Source organism: Paramormyrops kingsleyae, chromosome 3 (genome assembly GCF_048594095.1).
Source record: "Paramormyrops kingsleyae isolate MSU_618 chromosome 3, PKINGS_0.4, whole genome shotgun sequence".
NCBI classification, from domain to species: domain Eukaryota; kingdom Metazoa; phylum Chordata; class Actinopteri; order Osteoglossiformes; family Mormyridae; genus Paramormyrops; species Paramormyrops kingsleyae.
This window is the reverse complement of record NC_132799.1, coordinates 26,379,718-26,407,282: the sequence shown is the minus strand read 5'-3', so window position 1 is coordinate 26,407,282 and position 27,565 is coordinate 26,379,718. Positions and strand designations below refer to the sequence as shown.

Genomic DNA, 27,565 nt, shown 5'->3' with positions numbered 1-27,565 from the left:
CATTAATCTTCAGATGGTTATATAACCAAATGTCAAAGGTGGGGTTTGAGAAGCAATGACATGGGGCAGGAGCATAGAGGGTGTGTCTGTGTGTGCGTGTGTGTGTGTGGTAGATGGCTGAGTTCACACACTCCGTTCTAACTTCCTCAGGCGGATCCTTGATGCTGCCAAACGCAACAATCAGACGGGTCACTTCCTGTGGGTGGGCTCTGACAGCTGGGGTTCGAAGATCTCCCCAGTCATCCAGCAGGAGAGGGTGGCCGAGGGGGCCGTGACCATCCTCCCTAAGCGGGCATCTGTGGACGGTATGTAGCATGGGGGGGGGGGGGGGGGGTGTGGAGGGTGTAACTTGGCTCCTCTCTTGGCCTGTGAATCCCACGTCTCTGTGTCGTAAGAACCTGTCTCGCCTTTTCTTGATGAGACCTATTTATATATGAGTGCCGGTTAGATTAGAAAGGAGGAGGATTAAGGAGAGAGGACTAAGGAGAGGGAGAGAGGAGAGGAGTGAGGAGAAGGCAGAGGAGAGGGAGAGGAGACAGGAATGAAGAAAGGGAGATAGGAGTTAGGAGAGTGGGAGAGGGGAGAGAAGAGTGAGGAGTGTGAAAGGAGAGGGGAGAGAGGAGTGAAGAGAGAGACGATAGGGGAGAGAGGAGTGAAGAGAGAGACGATAGGGGAGAGAGGAGTGAAGAGAGAGACGATAGGGGAGAGAGGAGTGAGGGGAGGGGTAGAGGAGTTAGGAGAGTGAGAGGGGAGAGGAGTGAGGAGAGAGGAGAGAAGAGAAAGGGGAGAGAGAAGTGAAGAGAGAAAGGAGAGGCAGGAGTGGAGTGAGGACAGTACGTGTGAGTAGAGGGGAGAGAGGAGTGAGGAGTCAAGAGAAGGAGAGAGGAAAAGGGAGATGGAGTGAGGAGACAGAAGAGGGAGAGTATTAAGGAGAGGAGAGAGGGTGGGAGGCGCGGGCGGCTCGGCGCTTCACATTGTGTCTCTCCATGGCCCTGATGCTTCTGTTGATCTTCCGTTGATTTTCTCTCCAATGAGTCTCCTCACAAGTGCGCAGTGGAGCACAGCTGCAGGAGGATTTCAGCCCCCTTAAGATCCACACTAGTGGGGAGGGGGAGGGGGGAGCTTAGCCGGGGGATTCCCTCTGTGCCGCCGGGGAGGCAGGCTTCCTCTTAAACAGGATTAACCCCAGTGGCTGTACACCGCTGATAGCATTGACTAGAGAGCCGCAGAGCCAGGGATGTGAACCAGGACAAAGTGTCTCTTTATTCAAAGAGTTCTGTGAGACAGTGTCTCTAGATACATCCAAGGCAGCTCAGGATAAAACATCACCTACAGCAGAATATTAAGTATGCAAATGAGCCAGACTTTACTTTTCATGTTGTGTTCATGGCCACAGTCTCCACTGTGTCCAGGAATGGACAGACTGAACGAAATGGAATGTTCTGGATGGACTTGGTGGCATGTTACAGGGGGAGCCTGTGATTAACTGTACTTTTAAGGGGGGGAGGGTATGGGGGCTTTACAGGGGAAAGTGTTCTCGGCCACTGAAGAACCGGATCTCTGAAGCACAATAACGTTATGGTCCCCCTCACCCCACAGCGTTTGACAGGTACTTCAGAAGCCGATCCCTGTCCAACAATAGGAGGAACGTGTGGTTTGCGGAATTCTGGGAGGAGAATTTCAGCTGCAGGCTGGGATCGCACGGCAGACGGCCTGGAATCCTGAAGAAATGCACAGGTGTGTCCTTTGCCGCTGGCCTGTCTGATTTGTCCTGCTTCTGATTGGTTGATATTGCTGCCGCCTCAGACTTGATTGAGTTGAGGGTCACATGACCCCTGTGCATGGCATTCTGTCACTGGATGTTCATTTCGTGGTTACAGGAGTGATGTGTGAAGTGCCGCAAGAACCAGAGTTAGGGCCTGATATCTGTTGCCTAATTTTCATGAAGGGGAGAATCCTTCAATACTGAACAAGCTGTAATACTGATGTGGCTGTAAGCCGTTAAATTGTCTTCAGATGCAGTCATCTGCTATGGAAAACAATGGGTTGTCATATAGTGAATCTTCCAGAAGTTATGGCACAACGGATGCCAGTTATGACACGCAGAGCCCAGCCTAGTCCTCGTTTAGGGAAGTAAACATCAGAAGAGGGTCCCTCGTGTGAGAAGTTAGTGTGTCTGAGCTGCGTGAGGAGGGCGACCCCTCCCAGCGGCAGGAGAAGACGCATGTGCTCCTTAGGGAAAGGAGGCGCGCAAGCACGCCCTCCGAGATCCCCGTCTCCCGGGCGCTGCACGGCCTACACAGTCTGCTGACAGTGGGGGGGGGGGGGGGGGCTGCATCACACTCAGAGGTACTCCACCGCGAGCGAAGGCCAGGAAGCTCTTAGAGTGGATTCTGAAAAGTGGGCCGGGGTGACTCACTGCTGCGGATGTGGGGGGGTGAGGGGTGTGCGGGGGGGGGGGGGGGGGCTCGCTTTGTCAGGCGGCTGGCTTCTGGCAGGGCGCTGCGTACGGCCGTACACTCCTCCGCGGACACCTTGTTTTTAGCAGCCGTAGAGGAAACATCATGTACCTCTAACTGCCGATTCCTTCATGGAAAGGTGTGAAACGCGGACGGCGTGCGAAGCGGCCCGGTCTCCCTATGAGAGGATGGTCTCGGCTCTCTGTACCTGAAACAAGGGCTTCTTTACATACGGAACTGGATTTTTTTTTTTTATGAGTAATGGCAGGGAGGGAACCAGCCAATGAGGGGGGGGGGGTACATCTCCATGGTAACAGGAGTGCCCAAACCCCCCCCCCCCCCCGCTCTTGCCAAGCGTCACCACCACAGTGCAGTCTGGTGGAGTTTCGCTCCGGTGATTTGCTAAGTCAACACCCCACCAGAAGGTGATGCCCTAGGCAGCTGCCTATGTCGCCTATACGATATAGTATTCGGGAGGGCGAGTCGTGGTCCTAACAGGCCAGAGCGTGTCCATCACAGCTCCAGCCCTACATGCTGCAATTTCGCTTTTGTTAACATATACAATACACCACTAATGAGGATTATTGAGTTCCCCCATCGGCAGAAATGTAATCCACATCGACTTCTGACACGCTGGGGGGAGGGCAGGGGGGGGGGGCGCATCGAATGAAGCCCTTTAGAACGGAGAGTGAAGTAGCTGAGGCGGTTTGCGGAATTTTCTTGGGCGACTCACATGAAGGAATCTGGGGCGAGTGTTGCGGGGCTGTTTCACCTCTGTCTCCGCTTTTAATGGGCCAGCGAGTTTCTGCCTGTCAGGCGTAAGTCAGTTTGTGGCGGCTGATCAGGTTATATAACAGAACATAAACCCTGGCATGGACTGTCCAGCTGTACAGGCTGACTGAGCAGAAACGGCAGCCATTTTGAATGGGGGGGGGGGGGTAGTGGGGAATGGAGAAGGGGTCTGAGAAACATCCTAACAAAAATACCCAACTGATCACTGAATAATTAACTCAGGGAGTCGCGGTGGGATGATCTGCTTTTATTACTGAACAGGGATGGATTTTTAGAGCCTAAATAGAAGGAACTATTTGGGCGCCTGAGCTCCCACACCTGGTGGTATCTGCAGAGTAATCACTACGATCTAAAGGCTGAGTCAGCGACCCATCTGTGTTCCTTCCTCTGTCTATGTATGAACCAGGGTAGAGCATTTTTTTTCCTGCAGACTTTCATTATTCTTTTGCCCCTCTAAAGTTCTAGAAACGCGATTACCCATAATCCCCTACCAACTTTATAAGCAGACATCTAGGCTGTACCTCAGAAGCCACTCAGGGTCATATGTTCAGGCCAAGGAGGGTAGACAGTGTTCATTTTCCTGGTAAAAACTAAGACGAAATATACTCGTCAACGACATTTTTTTCTGTGATGAAAACAGAACAAAAACTAAATAAAAAGCAGCTTTAATGACGAAAACTGAAAGGAATATTTTTAAACTCATTGTTGATGAATAATAAACAGAACGAAAATGTTACAAACAAACAACCGGAGAATGAGTGATGTGACCCCCTTTGCACATTTCTATTACACATTACATGGTCAGGTCTGTTAGTTGAATAAAACCCCGTTTTTTTTGCTCCTTCTCCTTTTCCCTTGTCCTTCTTCCTTAACTGCATGACAGTCTGATACTTGATAATGTTTTTGAGAGACGACACTTGACACTTTTTTTTTTATCATATGAATGAAGATGTGTTAATGTGCAAGTATTTTGTTTGAGACTAAATTTTGGCAAGTAGGCTGCATTTTTGTCAAAGGACTAAGACTAAAGCTAAATCAAAATATGCTGTTAAAATTAACACTGGCTTCAAGCCCCCTGCCGCCAGCTGTGTGTCGATTTTCATTTCTTGATTGGCTGTTGGGGCTCTTGTGTTTTGAGGGTATGAGTTGTGATTGGTTGTAGAAATGTTGGTGCAAGTTCATTGATTGCAAAAGATGATGTTGGCTAATTTAATGATAATGAAAAGAAGCTGGTCTGCACGTCGGTCTGCTTCATGGGATCTTTGATGCACATTTCATTTTCAGTCAATTTAAACACTTCCATCTGTTTTATACAAACATCCTGATGCTATATCACTCTACATTTTTTGGATATACAGTATTTGAAAAATATTAAAAATCTGGGCTTTTCTCCATGGTTTTGTAGTAAATAAAGTCTCTTGTTAATACAGTTTTTATTTAGGGCCTTGCCCTCATTTTTTTCCCCTCATAATTTACAACAAAAATTCCAACTCACCCCCAGGGTCAGACCCAGTGGCAGGCACATTAGGCAGGGGCCTGGGGCCTGGGGCCCGGGGCCCGGGGCCCAGGGCCCGGGGCCCAGGGCCCGGAGTCCGATCCGCACAAAGGGGCCCAGACAGAGTCATGAGAAAATTATATCCTACATAATCATATATAATTTGTACCATTTTAAAAATAATAAAAAATAAAACCATATACATCTAATCAAACTTCACGTACAAGAAACGGCACATCTTTGGCACAGTCATCTTGATCCATATTCATCTGTGTTCATCTCTTCACCTGCTACATCTGCCTCTGCTTACCCTGCTTTGGATTGGCCCAAACCTCCTTAACATCCTACATAGAGCTACATCTAGGGGTGGGTTCGTCGCTTCTGCAGTCCCATTAAATTCGGGGGCCCCCATACTGTAGTGACTCTTTGTGGCCTTCAGGGGGCTTCACACAAATGCATGGCTTGAGAGGCAGTAAACGTGTCTGCTCTCTCAATGACAGGAGCCATCGGTGACACGCAGCCAGGGTGTTTTGACACTAACCACGTATGTGGCCAAGGGCGTCCCCTGTTTCTTTCAGCTGGCAATTATCCTTGTGACACCTGATCTACGCTGGTGATAAACTAGTATTTTTCTGACCGCAGTCCTCACTGATACCAGCTTGAGACATTGTGCCACTACAGGACTGCAGCCGGTGAGTCACGTGCGCTGACGTGTCATCGCCGGCCCGCCGTCTCGGAGCTGTCTGTGGTGCACTTCCTAAACCACGCCCTTAGTGCTGCATCTAATCCCGGCTCAGCTTCTAATTAATTAGCGCTAATTGATGGAGCAAACGGCACAATCCATAACGTAAGGCCTGTCACGCTGCGACTCTGCGCATTGCAATCGTATCCTGGCCGTCCTCACACCTCCAGCGACCAAATAATGGCTTAATTAGTCTATACTGCAGTAAAGCCGCACATCTTCAAAGACCGCAGTTTGAGAAAGCATGAGACAGGATCGCTGTCCATGCATGAGGATATCCACCAGGTACTGTATGTCCTGGTGCAGGAGATGCAGCAATCACCGTGTGCCCTCCCAGACAAGCAAAGTGACAGGGACCTTCCAGTTGCCATCTTGGAAAGGAAATACTTACACACCTACGAGAATGATAGTGTTTACACTTCCAGGGTGTTAAGGAGAGTATTAAGGGGATCAGTCATTAGTCTCGATTAATTGAGTTAATCACTGAATTACTGAGCGTAATGCGTGTCATTTAGTGGCTGTGTTCATAGTTCCCTTATTTCAAAATGGGGGGGGGTGTGGTGTTTATATCAGCAATCAGATAGTTTAATTACTTCCTCTTGGTTGGAAACAAGGCAGATTTAGATAATCAATGCAATTGAAGCAGATTGTTTTTTTCTTGTTGTTGTTTTGATAATATTAACCTCATAATCATTCCCGCGGTGCTAATTGATTTTGCCAACACAAACTTTTAAGAGTGTACAAACAGAGTGCAATTTGGAGGTGTTTGAAAAGAGAATGTTTTATCAGTGGATACCTCCCAGTTAATATTATCTACTAAAAAAAAAACCCTACATTTTAAATAGTGGTTTTACTGTAACTCCAGCTCTGGAGACATATAAAGTGAAAGACAAACATTTTGGTGTGTATCTGAGGTACTTAGACAAGGCATATACAAATTTCCACATCCTATGCCTTGAATTCTGCAAGAAATCTGCATCCTGCCCAGATATACAAAGCAGAGGCTTTCGTTGCGTCCTTCCACACAAGGAGAAATGTATCTCCATGACCTGCTGATCCACATCCAGTCGTAAGACTCCCTCTCCACCTTCAAGAAACACCTCATGACCCATATGTTCCAAGAATTCATCTAGTAGCCTGATACCACTTCATGTTCCTGAGAATGTCCTTAATGTTGCACTGCTGGTCATTGAATAGCCTTAATGGCTTCTTCTTCCTTTGTCGGAAGATGTCTTGTAACTCTTGGTCCTGTAGTGCTTACACTTGTAACTCGCCATTCATTAGAAGGTCAGCCCAGCAGTAAAGTGTCACTGAGACACATTCATGGTTCTGTATGGTTGTTTGCAAAGGCACTCGTTAATACACAATGCACACTGTCTACTGAATTTGGTCTGTTTCACAGAGAATCCAACAAAACCCATTTATTTTGCGTTTGACTACAGAAATAATCCTCTCAGCCTCCTGCACCAACCAGCCCCCCCCCCGCTACCCCATGCCTCTAATGGCTGTAATCGCATTTGAGAGCAAGGAGTGAGTCAGGTTGAGTGACTGGTTCCTCTTCCTCAAGGCACTCAGACATTGTGATTTTCTTTTTAGCTCCTGTTCCCAAAGAGCTCCCCAATCAATGAGTCCCTCTGTGCGAAATCAAGCCGTCAATCGATTTTAGATTAAAACAACCAGAAATCTTTTAGAGATTTTCCCCATGACTGCTATTCAGGTAAGAAATTTGTGATTTTTTATCTTCTATTCGCAAGGACATGGTGAAAAATGAAGCCATGGCGATGGTCAAAAGTTGGCTTGAAATCCTACGTAATAAATGCAGGAATCGGCTCCTGTTTCATGAAGGTCTTTAAACAGCAGCTGGAGGTTAGAAGCCAGTGTAACCAGAAGCATGGCCCTCGACCCCCGAAGCAGTGAAGCCTCTTTGGCTGGTGCCCGTCCATGACTTGCTGCTAGGTGCAGTAGCATCCTTAATGGGCCATAGCGTGATGGTGTTTGTGTGTGTGCCTGCGTGTGTGTGTCCCTGCGATGGACTGGCTTCCTGCCCGGGGCGACTCCACTGCCTCCTGGGATGAATTCCAGGCTCAGATGTGTGGTTAGAAGATGATGGATGAATGGATGAATAGATGAATAATTTAATGGATGGATAAATTGATGGATAGATAGAAAGACCGATGGCCCAAATTCAGTTATGAATATGCAGTAATAATCATGAATGTCATGATTTGCTATATGCGTGGTTGCCCGACACACCGGCCCTACCACATGTGAATCTTTCCCAAAAATGGAAAATGGGACTCAAGTGATCTGGTCCGTCCAAAAACACGGAAGACACAACTTTCTCCAGAAACCCACATGTGCGTTTAGCAGATCCTGGGACGAAGGGCATTAGGAGCGCTGTAAGAAGAAGGCGGGCAGCAGATTGTCAAGATTGTTTGTAGTGCAGCTTTTTTTTACATTTATAAAGCGTGTCCAAACATGACAAATGTGAGAAAAATATTCGTCGTTTTTTTTTTTTTTTTTTCGCAGCGAATCTTGTGTATCAAAGGGTGCAATGGGGTCGCGTCTGTGGGAAGTCATTTTAATCAGCGGCCATATGGATATTAATGTATTCTGTCACATTCCTCAGATCTATTCTTCCTGGCCAAAAAGGAAAAACAGGAGATTCCTCCATATTATGCAAATGTGACCCGGCTAATTTGCATATTTTCTGAATTGGAGAAAGGATGACATAAGCTGACAAAAACAAATCGGGGGGGAAAACATATGTGTTCATCGGCACGAAGATTTAAACAAAGGCATAATTATACATTTGTTTGCATAAAACCTGCCTAAATGTTTAATTTCTTAATGAGTGAAAACAGAAAGCCATTAGCATTAGCTTGTGTGGGGAATATGGCATCTGCGAGTCCCCTGTCCCTCCCTCCTGCCATCTGCTTGCACTGCAATCGAGGCCCAGGCCTATTCCTGGCCTCCACCTTCTCGGGAACAGATAAGTCAATCCCAGCTGTGCTGTCACCGGCGGTCGATCGCAGGGCCCGTCTCCATACCTTTGTACCCATCGAGGAGTGAGTAGGCATTTCAGCTCGAGTTGAAGTGTTTGTTTAAACCTGTGTGAGCTAAATTCTAATTTCCTCTGCAGATCATGGGTCACGGCTATCGATTTGCCTCACTGTGTGTGGTTCGACAGTCTGTTCCGGTTGTCTCTCGGCTATGTGTGGGATGCACACGCATAATGCAGTCCAATTTTCGGGTGATACTTCAGGTACTTTTTGCACATTTCAGGCCCAACGCTAAAAGTTCAGACAAGCCTGGCGTGTATAGTAATACCGAATAATTAAGTTATTAATAATTCAGAAATAAATCGTGTGAGCAAAAATGCAATTATAATAATCTCCTATATCTTGTAAGAGGGCCTGGGGGTACCAGGAGAGCGGAGGGCGAAACTAGCGCATCTCTCGATTGGACATCATCCTGTGTGACAAACTTTAATTGGGACCCGTTGGGTCACCCAGTGTGAGTGCCAGAATTTTCCCAGTAGGCCCAAACCGCAGGTCTTCACCATGGCTGCAGAACTGCCCTGTTGCTAAAAGCAGAATTAATTAGCGAGCTTCTACAACCCCCCCCCCCCCCCAAACCCGTTAGATTGTCGTCAGAGGCCTGTCTGCGGTCTCCGTGGAGACACGAGCCGGGTGATGCCGATAGAGAAGTCCAAGGCTAGGAGGCGCGGATCTGAATGCTAATGCTAGCTGAACAGCCCTTTCATTTCCAGCCTACAGTTTGATCCGTGTGTTTGTCTCGATCTCCAGCAGAAGGGACACACCTTAGTGAACGGAAGGGTCCGGTTAACGAGCACAATGATTTCTTTGTGAAGACTGGCTTCGGAAAGCACCACAATTATCTACAATTTACCTAAGAAAATCCTGGAGGTTCCCTTAAATCAAGTCAAGTTTCTTATTTGTCATTTCACACACACATTACATTCTAATTATTGCATGTTTGTTAAAGGCAAAGCAATCTTGGTAGCATCCTTTTCACTGTAGGGGGTTGTAAGGGTTTGAGAATTCAGCTGTGTGGCATAACGCCATTTGTAAAATCATCCTCTCAGTATAGAAACGTTGATACAGATTCCCTGGGTAGACAGCCCCTCGTGCTGACATAGATTCTACAAAGATGTGAGGCCCTCATTTAAAAGTCCCCCACACACTCGGCAACTGTCCTCTCTGTGATGGCACGCTGAAATATTGATGATCAAAAGGCTGTTGGCGATTGTAGCCTGACAGGTGGAGCATTTTAGTGGGAAGATAGAGGGGAGAATGAAAGCTGGGGTTTGCCTGTGTGGTCAGGAGAGGCATTGCTCAGGGAAGCTGGAAAGTGAGGACGATTCCAAGGGCCCCTGAGCGACAGGGAGAATTTGGAACGAAACTGGATTGGTCTTTGTCGGGGGCTCAGTATGATATGCTTTCTTGGGGCCCGAAATCTCTAGCACAGTCCCAGGAATCACCCAGGCAGCACAGTTCTGGAAGGAATTCACATGGTGATGGGCGGAGACATTCTGGTAATGGGCGGAGGCTTTCTGGTGATGGGCGGAGACATTCTGGTAATGGGCGGATACTTTCTGGTGATGGGCGGAGACATCCTGGTGATGGGCGGAGACATTCCGGTGATGGGCGGAGGCCTTCTGGTGATGGGCGGAAGCTTTATGGTGATGGGCAGAGACATTCTGGTAATGGGCGGAGGCTTTCTGGTTATGGGCGGAGACATTCTGGTGATGGGCGGAGGCCTTCTGATGGTGGGCAGAGACTTGCCAGCTTTTCACCTGACGGAGCGTTTTCTTTTAGTGCATGGCAACCCAGTGACGTCACCATGGGCTGTCATCCTACAGTCACACTCCCAAGTCTTCTTCAGTCTCCAGGGAGACAAACATCTTAATCTAGGCTTAACGTTTCATTATATCTCTGCATATACATTTGTTTTGTTCCGGCCCTGATGGGGGGGGGGGGGGGGGATATTTTTATTGTTATTATTATTAGTCTGTTAGCGAGTTTGTTTCTCAGACATTTCTCATAAACACTCCAAATGACAATGGCATGTAATTAATGAAAAATGTAATCTGTATTTTCTGAAACTGACAGCACACACACATATATATATATATATATTTTTTTTTCTTTCAATCATACTTTGAATAACCAGTCCACCTTTTCATAAATGATCTGATCCTCATCTGGTGATGGATTGGGACACCCTTTCTACTATGGAAGGAACAGAATATGTACGAGTTTGTCTCATTGGGGTCTGATTGAGATACCCCTCGCCAAAACGGCACTGCCACCAATGCTCACTGCCCAGACCGTTAAATATCCGTTTAAGGACGAGCACTGATAGGGATAGATGTACACGCGGTGCCTATTTAAATGGCTGCTAGCCCTGGGGGATGCGGCAATGCAGCTGGAAGCTGGAACTGAAGAATGCAATTTGAATTCAATTGAAACGTCTATTGTTAGCATGCAGCGTCGGTCTCCACGGAGAGGCGCTTTTTCGACAGATGTGGTCTTTCTCTTCGGCAAGAAGGAAGTGGCGAGAGTGTGGCCGTGACGTCCCTCCAAGAAGGCATTCCGGGGTTTGGGTTCTGGGGGAGGGGACGACCCGGTTAGGGTCAGGGGGACCCTGCAGCCTATCCCAGGGAACAGAGGGTGCAAGGCAGGGGACGCCCCGGGCGGGTTACTGTAAGGCACTCACCCACATACCAAGGGTAATGTAGAGACCCCAGTTCACCTGACCACATGCTTTTGTAGGTATGAGGAAAGGTTGATACTTATTGAACCACCCTGAGAAAGAAAATATGATACAGAAGCTGAATGTTTTTTCACAGTGAGGGGAAAACTGAGACTAGCACCAGCAGGTCTTGTTGTGTTGAACCTTGCAAACTGTGTATAATATCGAATGAGTTTTTATTCCATATAAAAAACGGTAGCTTTACATATCACATTGGCGCTGCTCGTCACACAGGGCGGGGTGCGGGGGGGGCTGAATCCTCCAGGTGCGGTTAGCTGGGTTTCTCTTCTCTTCTGATTAACATTCCTGAGGGGTCTGTCGAGTCCCCGCAGATACAGTCCCTCCTTGCTGCAGTTTTTAGGTCACGCACATTCTGTCGCACAGGGAACTCCAGGCAATGTCGAGTACATGTGTCGGGGCACCGTCAAGTGACACGCCCCCTGCCCCACCCCCTGCCCCTCCTCTTGCCCCATTTCCTACCCCGCCCTGCCCTTTTCTCTGCCTCCTCCCCCACCTCCGCCTCCTGCTCCGCATCCTACCCCGCCCCTGTCCCTCCCCATCAATTCAGCAAGTGGTTTGAATGCCCAATCTGTCCTCGCTAATCAGCTTAATCAGTTACCCTTGGAATTCCTGTAGTGGTGCCACTCTGAGAAGCAAGACTTCAAAAGCCACCGTCAGTCACTGGCTGGTCTAACAGACTTCCTGTCAGTTTATTTATTAAGTCCCAATGACACAGTCCATTCGGTGATTGAGTGTGTGCATGGTGACACCGCCCACTGATTTCCCTCTCGTGGCTGCATTTACTGGGAGGGGCTGTCCCAACACAGTGACTTCTGTGACTTCTGCCATGACCTCATTTTGAAGACACGCCCCACAGGGATCTGTCTTCAGGAGGGAACAAGCATCCTGTGCCTAAACAAGGCTGCGCCGATCCTTAGAGTCCACGGGACAGCTCTGAATTTCATTCGCGGGTAGCTATTAATTCCGCTTTGAAGTGCGTATTGATTGAGAGCTCGCTGAACTTGTTAATTCTCTTTGCTGCTCCCTTTCTTTATCATGTGTTGCCTGAAGGCTGTGGAGTGAATCAGGGAAAACAGAGAAAAGCCAAATATAAAATATCCTGCAGCGGACCTTAAACCTGAAGGATCGTGCTGGAAGAATAAATGGGCATGGACAGAAAAAAGAAAGAAAATACATATCACGTGGAAATAGTTATTAAAAAAACAATGCTTAAGTAAAAATGACTAAGACAGGTAGCGAAGGATTTAATTTCTACACGATCCTCTATAAGTTTTGCTGATGCAGTTTTACTGGAGTATTTTAAAATTAGAACTGGCCATTAACTGGATAAAAAAGGCGTTGCTGTAACTTGAATATATGCTGTTTGTCATTAAATATTTTACTATGTGCTGCTGGTTTGCAGTGGTGCCATATTTTAATGCACAGGATATTTTAATACATGATTTTGCATCTTCCCACCATTTCAGAGAGCTGTTTAATCAGATTTTATGGCTGATTAAATTCATGATGTTGTACATGCCGTAGCTTTGGTGCTTGTGTGCTGGAGTGCCGCCTCATGTGTGCCTGCGTGTGTGTGTGTGTGTGTTTATGTTTGTGTTCTTATTTTTATGAAGATATTCTTGGAGCAAAAATGATGCTGTAGAGATGTCTCCACAAAACACACTTCATTAGATTCATTAGGTACTAGGAATCGTTAAGTGCTTTAAAATTAGACCTAATGGAAGATAAAAATGATGAATATTTGTGTGCAATGTTAGTTTCTTAAGGTAATGTTACTGTAAGGATTAGGATTTTTTTCATTTGCCAGAATCCTTGTTGACACGAGTAACCAAAACACACACCGCAATAACGTATGTCTCTGATTGGTCCTTCACTGCAGCTCCACCCACCTTTACGCTCTGTGCCTGCGATGTCTCTGCTTCTCATTTAGGGCTGGAGAAGGTGGGCAGGGACTCCATCTACGAGCAGGAGGGCAAGGTGCAGTTTGTGATGGACGCCGTGTACGCCATGGCACACGCGCTGAACCGCATGCACCGCGAGCTGTGCTCCGGCTACCCAGGGCTGTGTCCCCGCATGGCCAACGTCGACGGCAAGGAGCTGCTCGCCCACATCCGGGCCGTCAACTTCAACGGTAACCGAGTCCTCCATTCTGCATGCGTTTCCCAGTCATTCCAGTCATTAAAAACAAAAAGACAACAGCCCCTTGTGACTGCTGATGTTTGGCAAGGATGCTAATACTTAGCATGCTAGTAATGTAGCGGTCATAGTCACAGACTCACTGTAATCAAAGCTTGCTGTTCCTTGGTTGAGTAAATCGCTGAATCACCCCAGTGAATTCTACTGCCGGTTGGGTTTAAGTGTATCATCTACCAATAAAAGAATGATAATCACAAGTGTAGGGATTCCTGTCAGTATTCTGAATAAACCTGGGACTTAGCTCTTTGTGATGTTTCCCCTCCTGTATGGTCTGTCCGTGACGATTCCCCTCCTGCGTGGTCTGTTTGTGACGATTCCCCTCCTGTATGGTCTGTCCGTGACGATTCCCCTCCTGCGTGGTCTGTTTGTGACGATTCCCCTCCTGTATGGTTTGTCCGTGATGATTCCCCTCCTGCGTGGTCTGTTTGTGACGATTCCCCTCCTGTATGGTCTGTCCGTGACGATTCTCCCCCTGTGTGTTCTCTTCGTGACGATTCCCCTCCTGCGTGGTCTCTTCGTGACGATTCCCCTCCTGCGTGGTCTCTTCGTGACGATTCCCCTCCTGTGTGGTCTGTTCGTGACGATTCCCCTCCTGCTTGGTCTGTTCGTGACGATTCCCCTCCTGCGTGGTCTGTTCGTGACGATTCCCCTCCTGCGTGGTCTCTTCGTGACGATTCCCCTCCTGCGTGGTCTGTTCGTGACGATTCCCCTCCTGCGTGGTCTCTTCGTGACGATTCCCTTCCTGCGTGGTCTGTTCGTGACGATTCCCCTCCTGCGTGGTCTGTTCGTGACGATTCCCCTCCTGCGTGGTCTCTTCGTGACGATTCCCTTCCTGCGTGGTCTGTTCGTGACGATTCCCCTCCTGCGTGGTCTCTTCGTGACGATTCCCTTCCTGCGTGGTCTGTTCGTGACGATTCCCCTCCTGCGTGGTCTCTTCGTGACGATTCCCCTCCTGCGTGGCCTGTTCGTGACGATTCCCCTCCTGCGTGGTCTCTTCGTGACGATTCCCTTCCTGCGTGGTCTGTTCGTGACGATTCCCCTCCTGCGTGGTGTCTTTGTGACGATTCCCCTTCTACTTCCTCATGGTTCTTCTTCCTCATGTCCCTACCGCCGTCCTCTTTATCCATTCCTGTCACTTCCTGTAATTTAGACCTGTGTCTTAGACCTGTGTCTTCTCTGCTTCTACATTATTAATCCTTCCCTCCCCCCCTCCCTCCCTCCCCCCCCATCCGATGGCACACTTACACTCTTTGTTTTTACACTTTCCTCCCTCTTTCATGTTTCCCCTGCCTTCTATCTCCTCTCGCCGGTGTGTTTTTCCTTCTGAACGTAGCTGCGGACACAGATGATGTTGCTCTTGATTTGTGAATATCCTGTCTGTTTTTCCGACGGTTCTCCAAAATAAGCTAAAGAACAACAATATTAACCTTTGATGATCGAAAATCAGTATTTGTTTTTGTTCGGAGATTGTACCTGTCATGTTTCATAGTTCTTACCAGCTGCTCTAGATTTTAGTCTGTATGAGTGCATTCCATAAGCGTTTTTTGATCTTGATTTTCGAGCCTCTTTTCGAACCCGTCTTTTTCCCTTAGACATGCAGGTGACGTTGACCCCGCTTCCAACAGTAACGCTAAGAGTGTGAAGGTCTGCTCACTTTCCTGGTGCTTCTGACAGCCTCCTGGCCTAAGGGTTTCGACATGTGAGGCGTGTGGACAGTTTTGAGTAGATGTTCTGACCACTTATCTATTCATGGGCGTCGTACCACAGGCAGCACGGGCCAAAGCAGAGGAGAACAGGAGTCCATGGCAGGGTGCACACACAGTCGAACGCCATGGGCAGCTGAGAAATGCCAGCTCACCCAACTAGATGGTTCTGAGCTTTGGGAGCAAACCTGATTACTGGGGGTAACTCTCACAAACTCAGGGAGAATGTGCAAACCCCAAGGGGGAAAGGCCATGGCCCTCTGAACCATGTGGTGCTAGAAGAACATCCAGTGGATGGTATTTAACTGATAGGGACACTACAAATCGGAAGGTTTTCTCAGGATCAGCTTGGGATTGCAGACTTCCTATCCAATTAGCTGCAGGACTGCAAGATATTAGCCTGCATCACCAATGGCAAAAACACTCAATGCTCAAAAAAAAACTTACAGCCTCTGTATGGGATTTTTGCTTAGGTTTAGCTGAACAAGCAAGATATGAACTTCTCCATGCAGAATGGGGGCACACGTGAATGTGTGTGTGTGTGTGTGTGAGTGAGTGTGTGTGTGTGTATGACAGAGAGAGAGAGAGAGAGAGAGAGTGCTGTGACGTTGGTCCCATGAGATACCTCTCTCTTCCAGCAGTGTCGTGGGTTAGACAGTGTGCCATAGTCATCAATGTTCTGCTTTTAGGTGTCTGGTCTCCATCGAGGGGAGTATTGGCTCCGAGGGGGGGGGGGGGGGGGGGGGTTAGGAATCTATACCAATCAGACATTCCTTAATGAAGATGGAGAAAGCCAATGGCTGCCCCTCCCAACTCGGGATAGTGTAAAAAAAATCAATTCTGACTGTCTTCAGTGTGAAGAGCTTCCATATTGAACATGGTGTGTTAGATGATTCCCTTGCCTTTTCTGGTTGCCTGTGGCAGAGTGGTGGTGGTGGGGGGGGGGGGGGGTGGCGAAGACCCCCTCCCCATGCTGTCCTTGTCCTTGACAGGCTGGGATATGCTCCATCCCCCTACCCTCAGGCAGTAAGGTTACTCAGCAGCAGAGCAGGCTATTAGTATGGACAATTTACACATTTCTGCTTTTTATCTTTTATACTTTTATTTACTGTTTTATTTATTTATCTATATTTTTATTCTTATTGCTATTACCCACTACAGACAGCTCTCATTTCATTGCCTGCATCTGCTGCTGTTCGCTGTACTGTTGTGCATTTGATAAATAAACTTTGATTTGATGTGATTTGATATGATGTGATGAGATGTGATCCTCACAGCTGCAGCTTACTCAGCCGGGACCGGGGAAACAGGCCCAGGGGTGGGGGCAGAGCACAGCCACGCTGCAGGCTCGTTTACGGTTCAGGGTCGGGATCCGGTCCGTTTCAATACTTAGTAATGCTGTTCGGGTTCAACAGCAACTCCTGCTGCAACAATCCAGCTCTTTAATTACAGGCTTTCCCATAATTGTTCGCAATTGCATATTATCAGTGCTCCGGTTATTAATGCCACAAATGATAAAATAGAATTTTAAATGCAACGGAATGCCAATCAATAAATAATGCATTTTATACATCGTCTTGCTAGGGAAGAACTCAAGGAGGCTGATATTTCGGCCTAGATCCAATTGTGAGATAATTCGACTTCCCCTTGCAGTAGAAAATGCCCCTTTCATCCTGACATTTAGCGGGAACCGTTTCAAAATGAACCTTCTCCCTGTGGTGCCACCCCACTGTCCACCTGCGCACACCATCCCGTTTCGGAGCTCATACCAGAGGTGTTGGCTAGCCGATCGAGCCTCAGCGGGGCAGACGGGACACTACAGAGAAGTATGATTTGTTAGCCTCACGTACAATTACCGCGTTAACGTTTACGGGCAGCCACGTTTACGTTATTCTTATCTTCCTCTCTACACCGTTGTAAATCGGTGCTATAACCCTGTTAATTAATACATTGATATTAATGGTTACGCTAGTGGAACTGATGGTGCGTAATGCAAGATAAGACATCAAAAAATAAGTGGCTCTCTTCCGTATAATGTGATCCAATTGGCTATTGTGAGTCTTTCTCGGGATAGGCTGGCTTAGAGGCCTACAGATAAGAGCTTTTTTTATTTCTGACCCTCCACATTTTTCTGCTGCTTTGACTATTATGGGATGCCAGAATTAAATGCTTTCATCTTGTTCCCGTTGGATCATGGCCATTGAGGTGGCACAGTAGGTTGCTCCATCCTCACACCAGCTACCTGTGGACCCAATTTGCACCCACTGTTCTGTGAGTAGGGGGGGAGTCTCCCAGTGTTTCTGTGAGTGGGGGGGAGTCTCCCAGTGTTTCTGTGAGTGGGGGGGGAGTCTCCCAGTGTTTCTGTGAGTGGGGGGGAGTCTCCCAGTGTTTCTGTGAGTGGGGGGGGAGTCTCCCAGTGTTTCTGTGAGTGGGGGGGAGTCTCCCAGTGTTTCTGTGAGTGGGGGGGAGTCTCCCAGTGTTTCTGTGAGTGGGGGGGAGTCTCCCAGTGTTTCTATGAGGTCCCCCTGGGTACTCCGGAATCTTCCCACTACCCAGAAACATGGTTTAGGTGAATTGTTACGTATGCATGTGTGTTCAGATATTCATTACATTGCGGGGACCAAATATCCCCACAATGTGTTAAAAACCTGTTATTTTTACATTGTGGGGATCATTTTTTGATCTTGACAAGGGGAAGCTGGATTTTATAAGAATCTGTGACTAATCAAAAAACTAAAAATGCCCATAGTCTTGTATTTTGTTTGGTGACTTATGGCTAAGGTTAGGGCTGAGTAGGGGTGTCATTGTTGGGAGTAGGGCTATGCCCATAGTAATGAATGGACGGTCCCCATAAAGATATGAGTGTGTGTGTGTGTGTATGTGTGTGTCTGTGTGTGTGCGTGCTCTGAGATGGAGTGGCTTCCCATCCAGGGCTTCCAATACCCTATGGCTCTAGAGACAGACCCCAGGCTCCCCTCACCCCTGTGTCACATAAGTGCTTATGCCAAATGGATGGGTTATGGGCCTAACATTCTTTTTATATGCTGTAGCTTTATTGTCCTGGTCTGGCGAAAACATCCATTTGACCAGCGAGAATTACCAGCGCATTCCATGTGGTGATTTGAGCAGAGCGATGCTTTATCACGGCCAGTCCATTTCTACCATGGCGGTGATGGATCACGTCCTGGGAACAAATTGCAGTAATTTTGGGGTTCAGAAACACATTAAATGTGATTCAGAAAAGACGTGGTTTGGGCAATTTTGCCATTAGCTGTTATTTTTCCCAGAGTCCTCTTACACTAAGCATGGCGTTGCATCAGTTGAGTGTTTTATGTACAAATTCATCGCTGCTCACACTACCTCTTCACGGGACGTTTTTCCGGCCAACGTGCGGACGGCGTGGGCAGTGTGCTCTTCCCGGGACGATCCGTTTAGCCCCCGTGATTCATTTGCATAAATTACTGGTTGCTGGAATAAATCAACACGCCCCCTTTCCTTTATCACTGGCAAGAGGCAGAGTGCCGTAGTGAAACTCAGTCTTTCCTTAGTGGGATGTGCATTCAAACCAGACACCAGCTCACTGGGTGTGATGGGAAAGATTTTCTCAGCACTTATATTTAATATTAGATAGTTCTGAAACAATATATGAGTGAGTGTGCCAGTCGTTACTTAATAATCCACTGCAGCCCCCCCCCCCCACTTTAGAGTCATAAACATGCTTTTATTACTGCATTGATTTCTGAGCATCAAGTAGAAGTCCCAGCCGAAATGTTTATTTAATACATTTTTTTTTTTCTGTCTTGGGTTACTAATCGCAGACCATCATTTACACTGGTATGAATTTTGGTGCCTTTAAGTAATTTGGATTACTGAGGTTCTGACTTTTGCAAGATTGCTGTAATTATTAAAAGTGCAATCAGAGGCTGAACGCGTGCATGAGTAGGTAGATCAGTTAAATAGCTAAGGTATCTGTGCTTCTTGTTATCTTGCGTGAGTCTGCCTGGGGAATTGGTGTGCATTGGTATGTCTCACAGAACAACAGGATGGATACCCTCTGGGCATGGTGCTGTAGGGTGTGGAGGCCATCGATTGTAGAATTACTACCGTTTGGGTACAATTTGGCCGTGACTGGGACTCTGTGGTGGGGCTGCAGGAAGCCAGAGGCTCCCCTGCCGTACCACTGTCCACAAGAGTGTAACAGCAGCGATGGAAGGCTCTCACATATCCCTGACATTTCCCCACCCCTGGCTTTAGAGGACGATTGATTATTTTCCAGCCTCGCTGTCGGGGGTTTGGGGCAGACGGGGAAATAAAAAGGAGAATTCCCTTGGTCATCAAGAGCAGCAGACCGAGACCAGCTTGTATCATCTCACTAAAACCATCTTCTTTTGTTTCCCTGTCTGATGGGAACGCTAATGTTGCCCAGAAAATGTCGTTCCTGCTTCTGAACTATACTGTTTGTTGTTCTGTTTGCTTTGTTAACTTCATTGTCCTGTGATGTACATGTGCCGCTTCATGAAAGCAGCAGATCCCTGTTCAGTATCCAAACGGATGTTTTTGAAAACCACTGGAGGAAAACACTAATGCTCTTCTGCTGTAATTGTATAATGATACCTAGTAGTGGAATATTATGTAGTGAAATGCCCATTAAGTGTCGGTCAGACAAGTGAACAAGTCAAGCTGTGGTCAGGCCCCTTAGCTCCCCTTAGACACGCTGTCTTTCTCTGTTAAAAGGTGTTGAGTGCTGGAGAATTTTTGCACATGATCTTTCCTCAATTTATACCATTATACTTCTCATTTTCTCTTTGTCTCGCTTAGCCTGCTAATCAGAGTCGATATCCAGCGGGCGATCGTAGGGTGACTTTCCTTGGTCCTTGTAGCTGGCTAGTTTCCCTCATCAGACACGAGGAGTTCAAAGCTTTGTGCCTCACCAAGGGAACACTGGCTGACTTATTTGTACTTCAGCCAAAACAACTCAATTACAAAACAGAACATCCACACGGCTGACAAGTAACAACTGCAGGTAACGGCTAAATGAATTTAATAATGTAGGTGTTCAAAGCCTCTGGCTCTTGTTTCTCTGACCCGGAGGAAAATATCCCACTTGTACCTCTCTGTCTACTCCTGGCCACCGTTCAAACATCTTTTTGGTGCTTCTCACTGAGGTTTGTGTGACTTACTAGAGGATGGACATGCCTGCAGTGAATGTTCCTGAAAACCATCCCGTTCAGGCAAGTGGCCAATGGAGCCAAGTTCAGTTGAGCTACTTCATGCATAGTTTAGCTTCTGTGGCACAAATGCATAGTCAATGGTTGGTGCAGGAGCGCAAGTCCCAGGGAGGGAGTTTTTATTCTATAAAACCTGAGATACATCAGAAGTACGGTGGTAACTGGTGGAAAAACTGATCAGGATGGTGGTTAGGTGACGCAGTTCTGGGATCCCGAAGTTGTGGAGAAGACTGACTCATTTCGTGTGGAAGTCACAGTGCTGATTGACAGTGGGCCGTCTGTGACGGAAACAATAGCCAAGGTGGGAAAAAAATGAAAAAGGAAGAATTTGAAATTAATTCACAATGAGACCAGGCTGGTGATATTGAGTTTGATGCCTTGGCACAAAGAAGTTGTTGTAAAATTCTAAGAATGCTGAAAGTAGCAGCAGGTATGATCAGTAGCTTCTAGCTATCCGGAGTTATGGGTGTGGCTCTATGGCCGCATGTCGGCCAGCTGCCCAAATTGTAGTTCCTGAAGTTTTGACAGGTGGCCACGGTTTGAGGTCCATTGGTTGGAGCAGTGAGCGTGCGTGGGTCCCGGAGGCACCGCCATGACCTGAAATGTGGCTTCTGTTTCCCGAGGTCCAGACCACTTTCTCCAGCTGACCCTTCTTAGCCTGACAGGGGTGCAGCCAAGGTTGAATGGAAGGGATGAATACAGATACCAATACTTCCCAGTCAGCCACAGGGAGGCACGTAGCTGGGTTTTTGTTGTCAGTCGGAGGGTGTCCTTGACGCAAGTGATTTTCTCCTGTGATTTCACGGGGGCGTTTTTAATTCAGCACTGCAGGTAGTACACTTCTTGTAGTCCTAGATGGTGTTCTTTTGGGTTGATGGTGAGCATTCTCTGCAACTGTGTTCTACCCAACTTTCCACGCAGCAACATCATCGAGAATGGCCCCACGCAGCCCAAACAGGAGGACTCATGTCCACTAATGTCCACTGAGAGTACTGAATACAGTTTTACGACGTAACCAGGGACAGTGGAGAACATGTCCTGGTACTGGTCCAGTCCTTATACCAGGTGCTCTTGGGGTGTGAGATGCTCCCCGACATTGAATTCCTCCTGTGCTGGCAGCTTTTGCTTCCAGGTAGATAATACTGGAATTGGCTCTATCCTCCTCTTAAGCCAGTTAACATGTTTGACCCGTTTAGTTTGTCGTCATCCCAGCAAGCTGGCCTAGTAATTCACCAGCTGCACCTTGTCCTTCATGGCACATGGACTATGAGAAGTGGCCACAAATTTGCAGTTTGTGGTTGGGATGAGGACACTAGCTGGAACTCACTCGGTTTGGCCAGCCACTTGTGCAGTGGCTGAGGGGCTTGCTGGGATTCCTCCAAATGCTTCATCTGGCTACCATGGGAATCGCTCCTGGAATCCAGTTTTTTTGTTGTCCTGTCTGTGTTTACTGGTGAGGGGTTGGTGCATTGGTGATGGTGTTGTAGGTGACTTTCCTCAAGGGCATGATCTTCAGACACCAGTTCGTGTACTCCACTGGTACCAAAATGCATATGTCCCCTGGCTGGCATTGTCCCTATACAACGCATTCGGAGTGCTCCTTGGTGATGGGTCATGGCACTAGGGGGATGCTAGTGATTCCTGGGGGAACTTCTGGGAGTTCTGAACCTCTGCTTCCATGTCTGGCCAGAGGAACTTGGTACACTGCTGAGGGGCAGCCAGCCAGCCTTTTTGGGGCATACCCTGGTGGTAGGATGCCAAGGTGAACCAGAGTGATGAAACCCATAGCTAAAGTTCCTTCTCAGCCTTGCCGCTCCATGGAAGCTCAAGAGATGTGGAGTTGGCCTCCCTCTGGAGCTGTGGAGCAAGTGGCACCCATCCTTTACATGATTCCCGTAAGCTCATAGGAAGTTGTGGGAGCCATCTGCTTAATCATGAGCTATAATACGTAGGACAGTACTTGTGTGTAGTGTTCCATCAGCACTGGCTCCACCACCTGCCCGAGCCTTAGTCAGCTCTATGTCATCCATAGCGGTTTGGGCTTCTGGGTCGTGTGAGGCAGCAACGTGATGCATTTACACCAATGGAAATCCTGCACCACTTTAGCAGCAGATTGACCCATCCTGCAGAGGGATTCCAAGTTCAAGGTGCAGAGATTTGTGGATTCTCTTGCTGGAATGCATGAATGTGATGATCCATTCCTCAGGGTTCCAGCCTCCATATTTTGCCACGACTTGAAGCTCTTGGTATGTGTCTGTGTGCTGTCAGCCGCCGTGAGGAGTCTGCGTGCACTTCTAAGTTCATCTGGCAAGGGGATCCGCTTCGCCGTGGCCGACCATTGCCTCGTCACTGCCTCCGTGGGGGGGCCATGTGCTGCACAACAGAGGCTGTCTGTTGCTCCAGGAGTCTGGCCCATACTTCCATCTCAGCGCAGCAAGGTTCCTATGACACAGACAGAGCGACGGCTTAAATTGACAACGGGCAGCTTGTGAACAGTTGTAAGTACCTGCGTGCTCCACCGGTGTGGTGGGGCGTGCACGTAAATGTGCACGGGGTGTGATGGGTGTCCTGGTGAGGCAGTTTTTATTGAGTCACATTCGGGTGGAGCTGGTGGATAAGCAGAGGGAAAGGCAGGCGGGGCTGAGATTGGGTGACAGATCTGAGACCCTGGGGTTGCTAGAGATGACTGCTGGAGTTTTTGCTCCCTGCCAAGTGTGTCTAAAATAAAGTGAGTGAGAGAGCCGGGAATGACAGTGTGGTGTCGGCGAATCAAACAAAAGATAAGGCGAAAGCCAGAGGAAAGGGGGGTTTTAAATAGCCTCAGGATCACAGAGAAAGTCGAGCTGATGATCACTGGTGACTCAGTAGGTAATATCCGGGTCAGTCCGCTGGATAAATGGGTGGGGGTCCAGGGCTGGTGCAGGGAGAGGGGAGGCAGCTGGTGTAGATGGCCTGCTGTCCAGAGCACATGCATCTTACAAAGTCACAGACAGCGCCATCGTGAAGTATTACCGAGCTCTGCCTGGGAACAAGCGTGCATCTCACTGCTCATAGTGTGTTACAATATTACAGCTATTATCTATGAAATATGTACAGCATAGACAATGTTTAATTTATCTGAAGCTTCCAGGGGGGAAAAAAAAAACTTTTTTGTGGCTTTAATGTCTTTAGTGATTAAATGTGTAATTTTAAGTTCTGGCATTGCTTATTACACGGCCTTTCTTCAAAACGGGGGCTTTGAAGTGTCTTGTGGTCTGTCCGTTATGGGGCATTGCGTGTTGCTCCATCTCATCGGCATAAGCCTGTCAATCCAGATTGTGGGATATATATATATAAAAAGCTCATGCCAGGAAGCTTCCGGCACCAGCAAAGCTGGCAGGGTGACATGTACTGGACCTCTGTGGTCGCATGGCTATTTGGCAGCTGTGATGATACGTCATTAGTAGAGGTGATGATACATCGTTTAACATATTGGTATCAGCCAAATTCAGTCAATATTGCTGGTTGGTATTTAGACTTCATTCAATATTCTAGGTTAGCAGCACGAAAGCTAATGACATAGCTACTACAATAATGGAGACAAGTCCATTGGACGATCAACCATTTTCCATAGTGGAGGACGAGGGAATTTGCCGGGTCATTTGGCACTTAGAGCCGTGCTAAAATCTCCCAAGTTGGCACTGCATTGCTGATATCGAACTGGCTGTGCTGTACGATGTGGTTTCCACACACATTTACGATATCTTAATAAGTAGCATCGCAAACATCAGCCTCACTACAGACTTGTGTAGCTCAGGGGCTAGCCAGTTATCCGTATCAGTTATTTTTTAATGTCAGAGAAATAAATCAGTTATCGGTATCGGCCAAAATTCTTTGAACCTGTTTGGAAAGTCTGTTAATATCAGGCTGGTCATGTTCGTTCTGTTAATTTATAATGTTAAATTCAATGTACATTAAATGTAACTTGTATGCAAAACTCAAAGATTTTCAAATTTAATACGATCCAGTGATAAAGAAGCGTAGATGAGGGGCACCTAATGAATGAAGAATATTATCAATGTGGGTGGGTGTCGGACCCCCCCCCCCCCCCCCCTCCCCATGAACTGTGACGGTCTCAAATGGAGCAACGATCAATACTCCCAAACTTAATTGAATAAACTGGAAATCTCAGGCCACAGTTAGCCTGACTTAATGCGGCTCATGTCTGCTCCACGAAGCTAGCACGGGCAGATTAATAGGGCATTAAGCTCCCCAGTAAAGATTATACACGCCTCCTTTGTCTGTGGTAACATTAATAATTCGAGCCGTTAAGCTAATCAGCCAGGAGGAACCTGTGGTTATTGGCAGCGGGGTGGGAAGGCTGTTGGTGAGGATACGTCAGCCCTCGTTCAGGAAGCTGGTCATGCTGTGCACGCGTTACCACCTCAGGGACACAGGTAACGATTCCCCGATAAAGGAAAGGCAGGGCCCACATTACGGCTCCCTACATCCCATCTTGCACACTGACAGCATGGCTTCAGGGGGCGCTCTCACTGCCGCTCATGACCATGAAAACTGGGAACGCTGACTGGAGAACCAGCTGGAGCTGCTTCAGCATCTGGACTCTTTTTTTTTTTTTCTCGGTGAAATGTTTTTAAAAAACAACCTTCCCCTTGGAATTAAGGAGAAGTAAACAGAGTTCATTCCGGGGTCAAATTGTCCTCTGTGATTCTACGGCGCGGCCTCTCCCCCTCGTCATTAGGTCTTCTTGCTACACCGTATTGGAACTAAATCCTGCACCTTGCAAGCATCCTCATACCTCTCCTCCGTCACACCTTTGTTCTCCACACTTCCTTGTTCTTTATTATTCATTTATTTCTTCCCTGGATGACACTGGGAGTGTGAATGAGGTCCCAAGCATCCATGAACAGATTCTGCAGGGTGTGAATGCAAGCCGCAGTCTTTCTGGCACAGACTCTGCAGGTGTGTCTACGGTCCCGGTGAAGTTCTGTGATCCTCTCCCCCCCCCCCCCCCCTCACAGGAAATTCCGGTCCCATTTCTGTGTCTGAACAGGCTGTCAGGATGGGACAAAGCTTTGTAGGATTGCTCTTCACACCAGGCTGATTATCTGGTCATTACCACGTGCGTTGTCAGGATAAAAGCACGTTCTCTTTCAGTCAGTCGATTCACATTTCCCAAACTCAAGTAATTATTGCAAACATGATAATGTTATGAAGGCACTTCCAAGTGCATAAAGATTGCCAATTATTTTTTTCGAATCATTTACAGTGTGGCGTTGATATATTCATAGGACGGCATTTAAAAATAACCCGAGAAAAATTTACAAGTACTCCCATATGTGAGACAATGCTGTTTTATTCATTTTAGAGCACATATCATCCAATCTGGTCCCAAATAAAAGACACAGACAAATGTGCTGGAATGGACCTTTCCTATTAACCTGGCTGTACACGGCGCACAGGGGCTCGGAGGGACGCCGCCGCCCTGCAGGCGGGGGCGGGCGATGACCGTGGGAGTTCCTTTCTACCTCTAATTAACACCCCTGTGTGAGGTGGGAGGGGGTGGAGGTGTGCCCCCCTCCTTTAATTTGCAGCTTCACGCCCCCGCTTGCAGCCGCGCTCAGGGTTCAGAGGTGGGGGGGTATAACAGCTTTACGTAGCGCCCCATGCGAATCCAGGTAAATTTATCACCAGCGGCAGAAAACGGAGGTTCTCCACCATCTCATTCCTTCAGCAATCCCGGACGGCAGTCCTGAGAACTGTGGTTCTTCTGTTACCGGACAGCAGTCCATAGAACCGTGGTTCCTCTGTCAGGAACCCCCCATCCTACCTTCCACACCCTGGGCTCCCCTGCTGCCAGTTCAGAATGTGCTCCGGCGGGAACTTTAATAATGCGAGGCTTTCTCCAGATGTGCATTTGCAATTATCCCGTGCCTTTTGAGGTGCTCACCTCTCCCATTCCTCCCCCCTGCCCCCACTATCCACGCAGCTCCTGAAATATTCGATCCGAGCGATTCTGAAGTGTGGAGATACACCATAACGTTGGCATAATCGCCGTGGGGGTGGCAGGGAGGCGGCTGTGGGATAATTGTGTTTTGTGGAGATCGCCGCTGTGGAAATGACACTAGAGAGTATCACTGTGACCCCCCCCCCCCCACTCTCCAACAGCCCCCCCTTCATAAAAGGTCCACTGCATTATTCATGCCTGCCAAAACGGTGCTGATTGCTATTCATGCTAGCAGGTCCTGGAGAGAGGGGTGAACAACTTAAAATTTGCCACTCAGGACGAATCGGGACCTTTCTGGGACAAAGGTTCTGTTTATTTCCTAACGGCGTGTTAGCCTGCCTGCTCGGAGCAGCTATGCTAACCGCTAAGCCATGTGTGCAGTCAGGAAGGCTGTAAAGACTGAATCACTGGCCAGTCTCCAGATGGGGGTTCCGCTCTGACTTTTACGGGCCCCCTCAGGCTCCCTGTGTCTTACAGCCACTCAGGATGCCACCTGTTCTGGCCCACCCTTACAGGCAGCGCCGGGACCCCGGTGGTCTTTAACGAGAACGGCGACGCCCCCGGCCGTTACGACATCTTCCAGTACCAGATCACCAACAAGTCGACGGCAGAGTACAAAGTCATCGGCCACTGGACGGACAACTTGCACCTGAATGTACGTGGAAATCCTTATTTTGCCTGCTGTACTGAATATTATAATGCAGGGGTGGCATGGTGGTGCAGTGGTTAGCACTGTTGCTCACACCTCTGGGACCAGGGTTCGTGTCTTTGCCATGTTTCCATGTGTGTGGAGTTTGCATGTTCTCCTCGTCGTCATGGCGATTCCGCCAGGTTCTCTGGTTTCCCCCTACAGTCCAAAAACATGGTAAGTTAATTGGAGACGCTTTGAGGTGGGGTTGGTGCCCCGTCCTGGGTTGTTCCCTGCCCTACCCCCATAGGTTCCGGACCCCCGCCACCCTGAAGGTGGGTACAGAAAATGGGTGGCTGTGCATAAACCTCCTGGAATTATCCCAGTGTCATCACGAAAATCTGTTATCGCTGAAATGTAATATTGATTTTTTGGTTTAAGTTCTCCTGAAGGAATTACCCTTAAAATTAGGAACAGTTACTCAGCAGCTAATAAATGAAATTAACAAATTGCTGA

General features: G+C 48.0%; 1 protein-coding gene across 2 annotated transcripts in view; it reads left to right on the top strand.

Moving 5' to 3' along the window:
* Positions 1–27,565, top strand: part of LOC111857075 (metabotropic glutamate receptor 8-like) — a 116,432-nt gene that overhangs the window by 72,381 nt on the left and 16,486 nt on the right. For both annotated transcript variants that reach the window (XM_023837580.2, XM_023837574.2), the window contains exons 5-8: positions 151–305; positions 1,600–1,737; positions 13,218–13,418; positions 26,937–27,076. In XM_023837580.2, the coding sequence (XP_023693348.2) occupies positions 151–305; positions 1,600–1,737; positions 13,218–13,418; positions 26,937–27,076 (634 nt within the window). The remainder of the gene's footprint in view (positions 1–150; positions 306–1,599; positions 1,738–13,217; positions 13,419–26,936; positions 27,077–27,565) is intronic.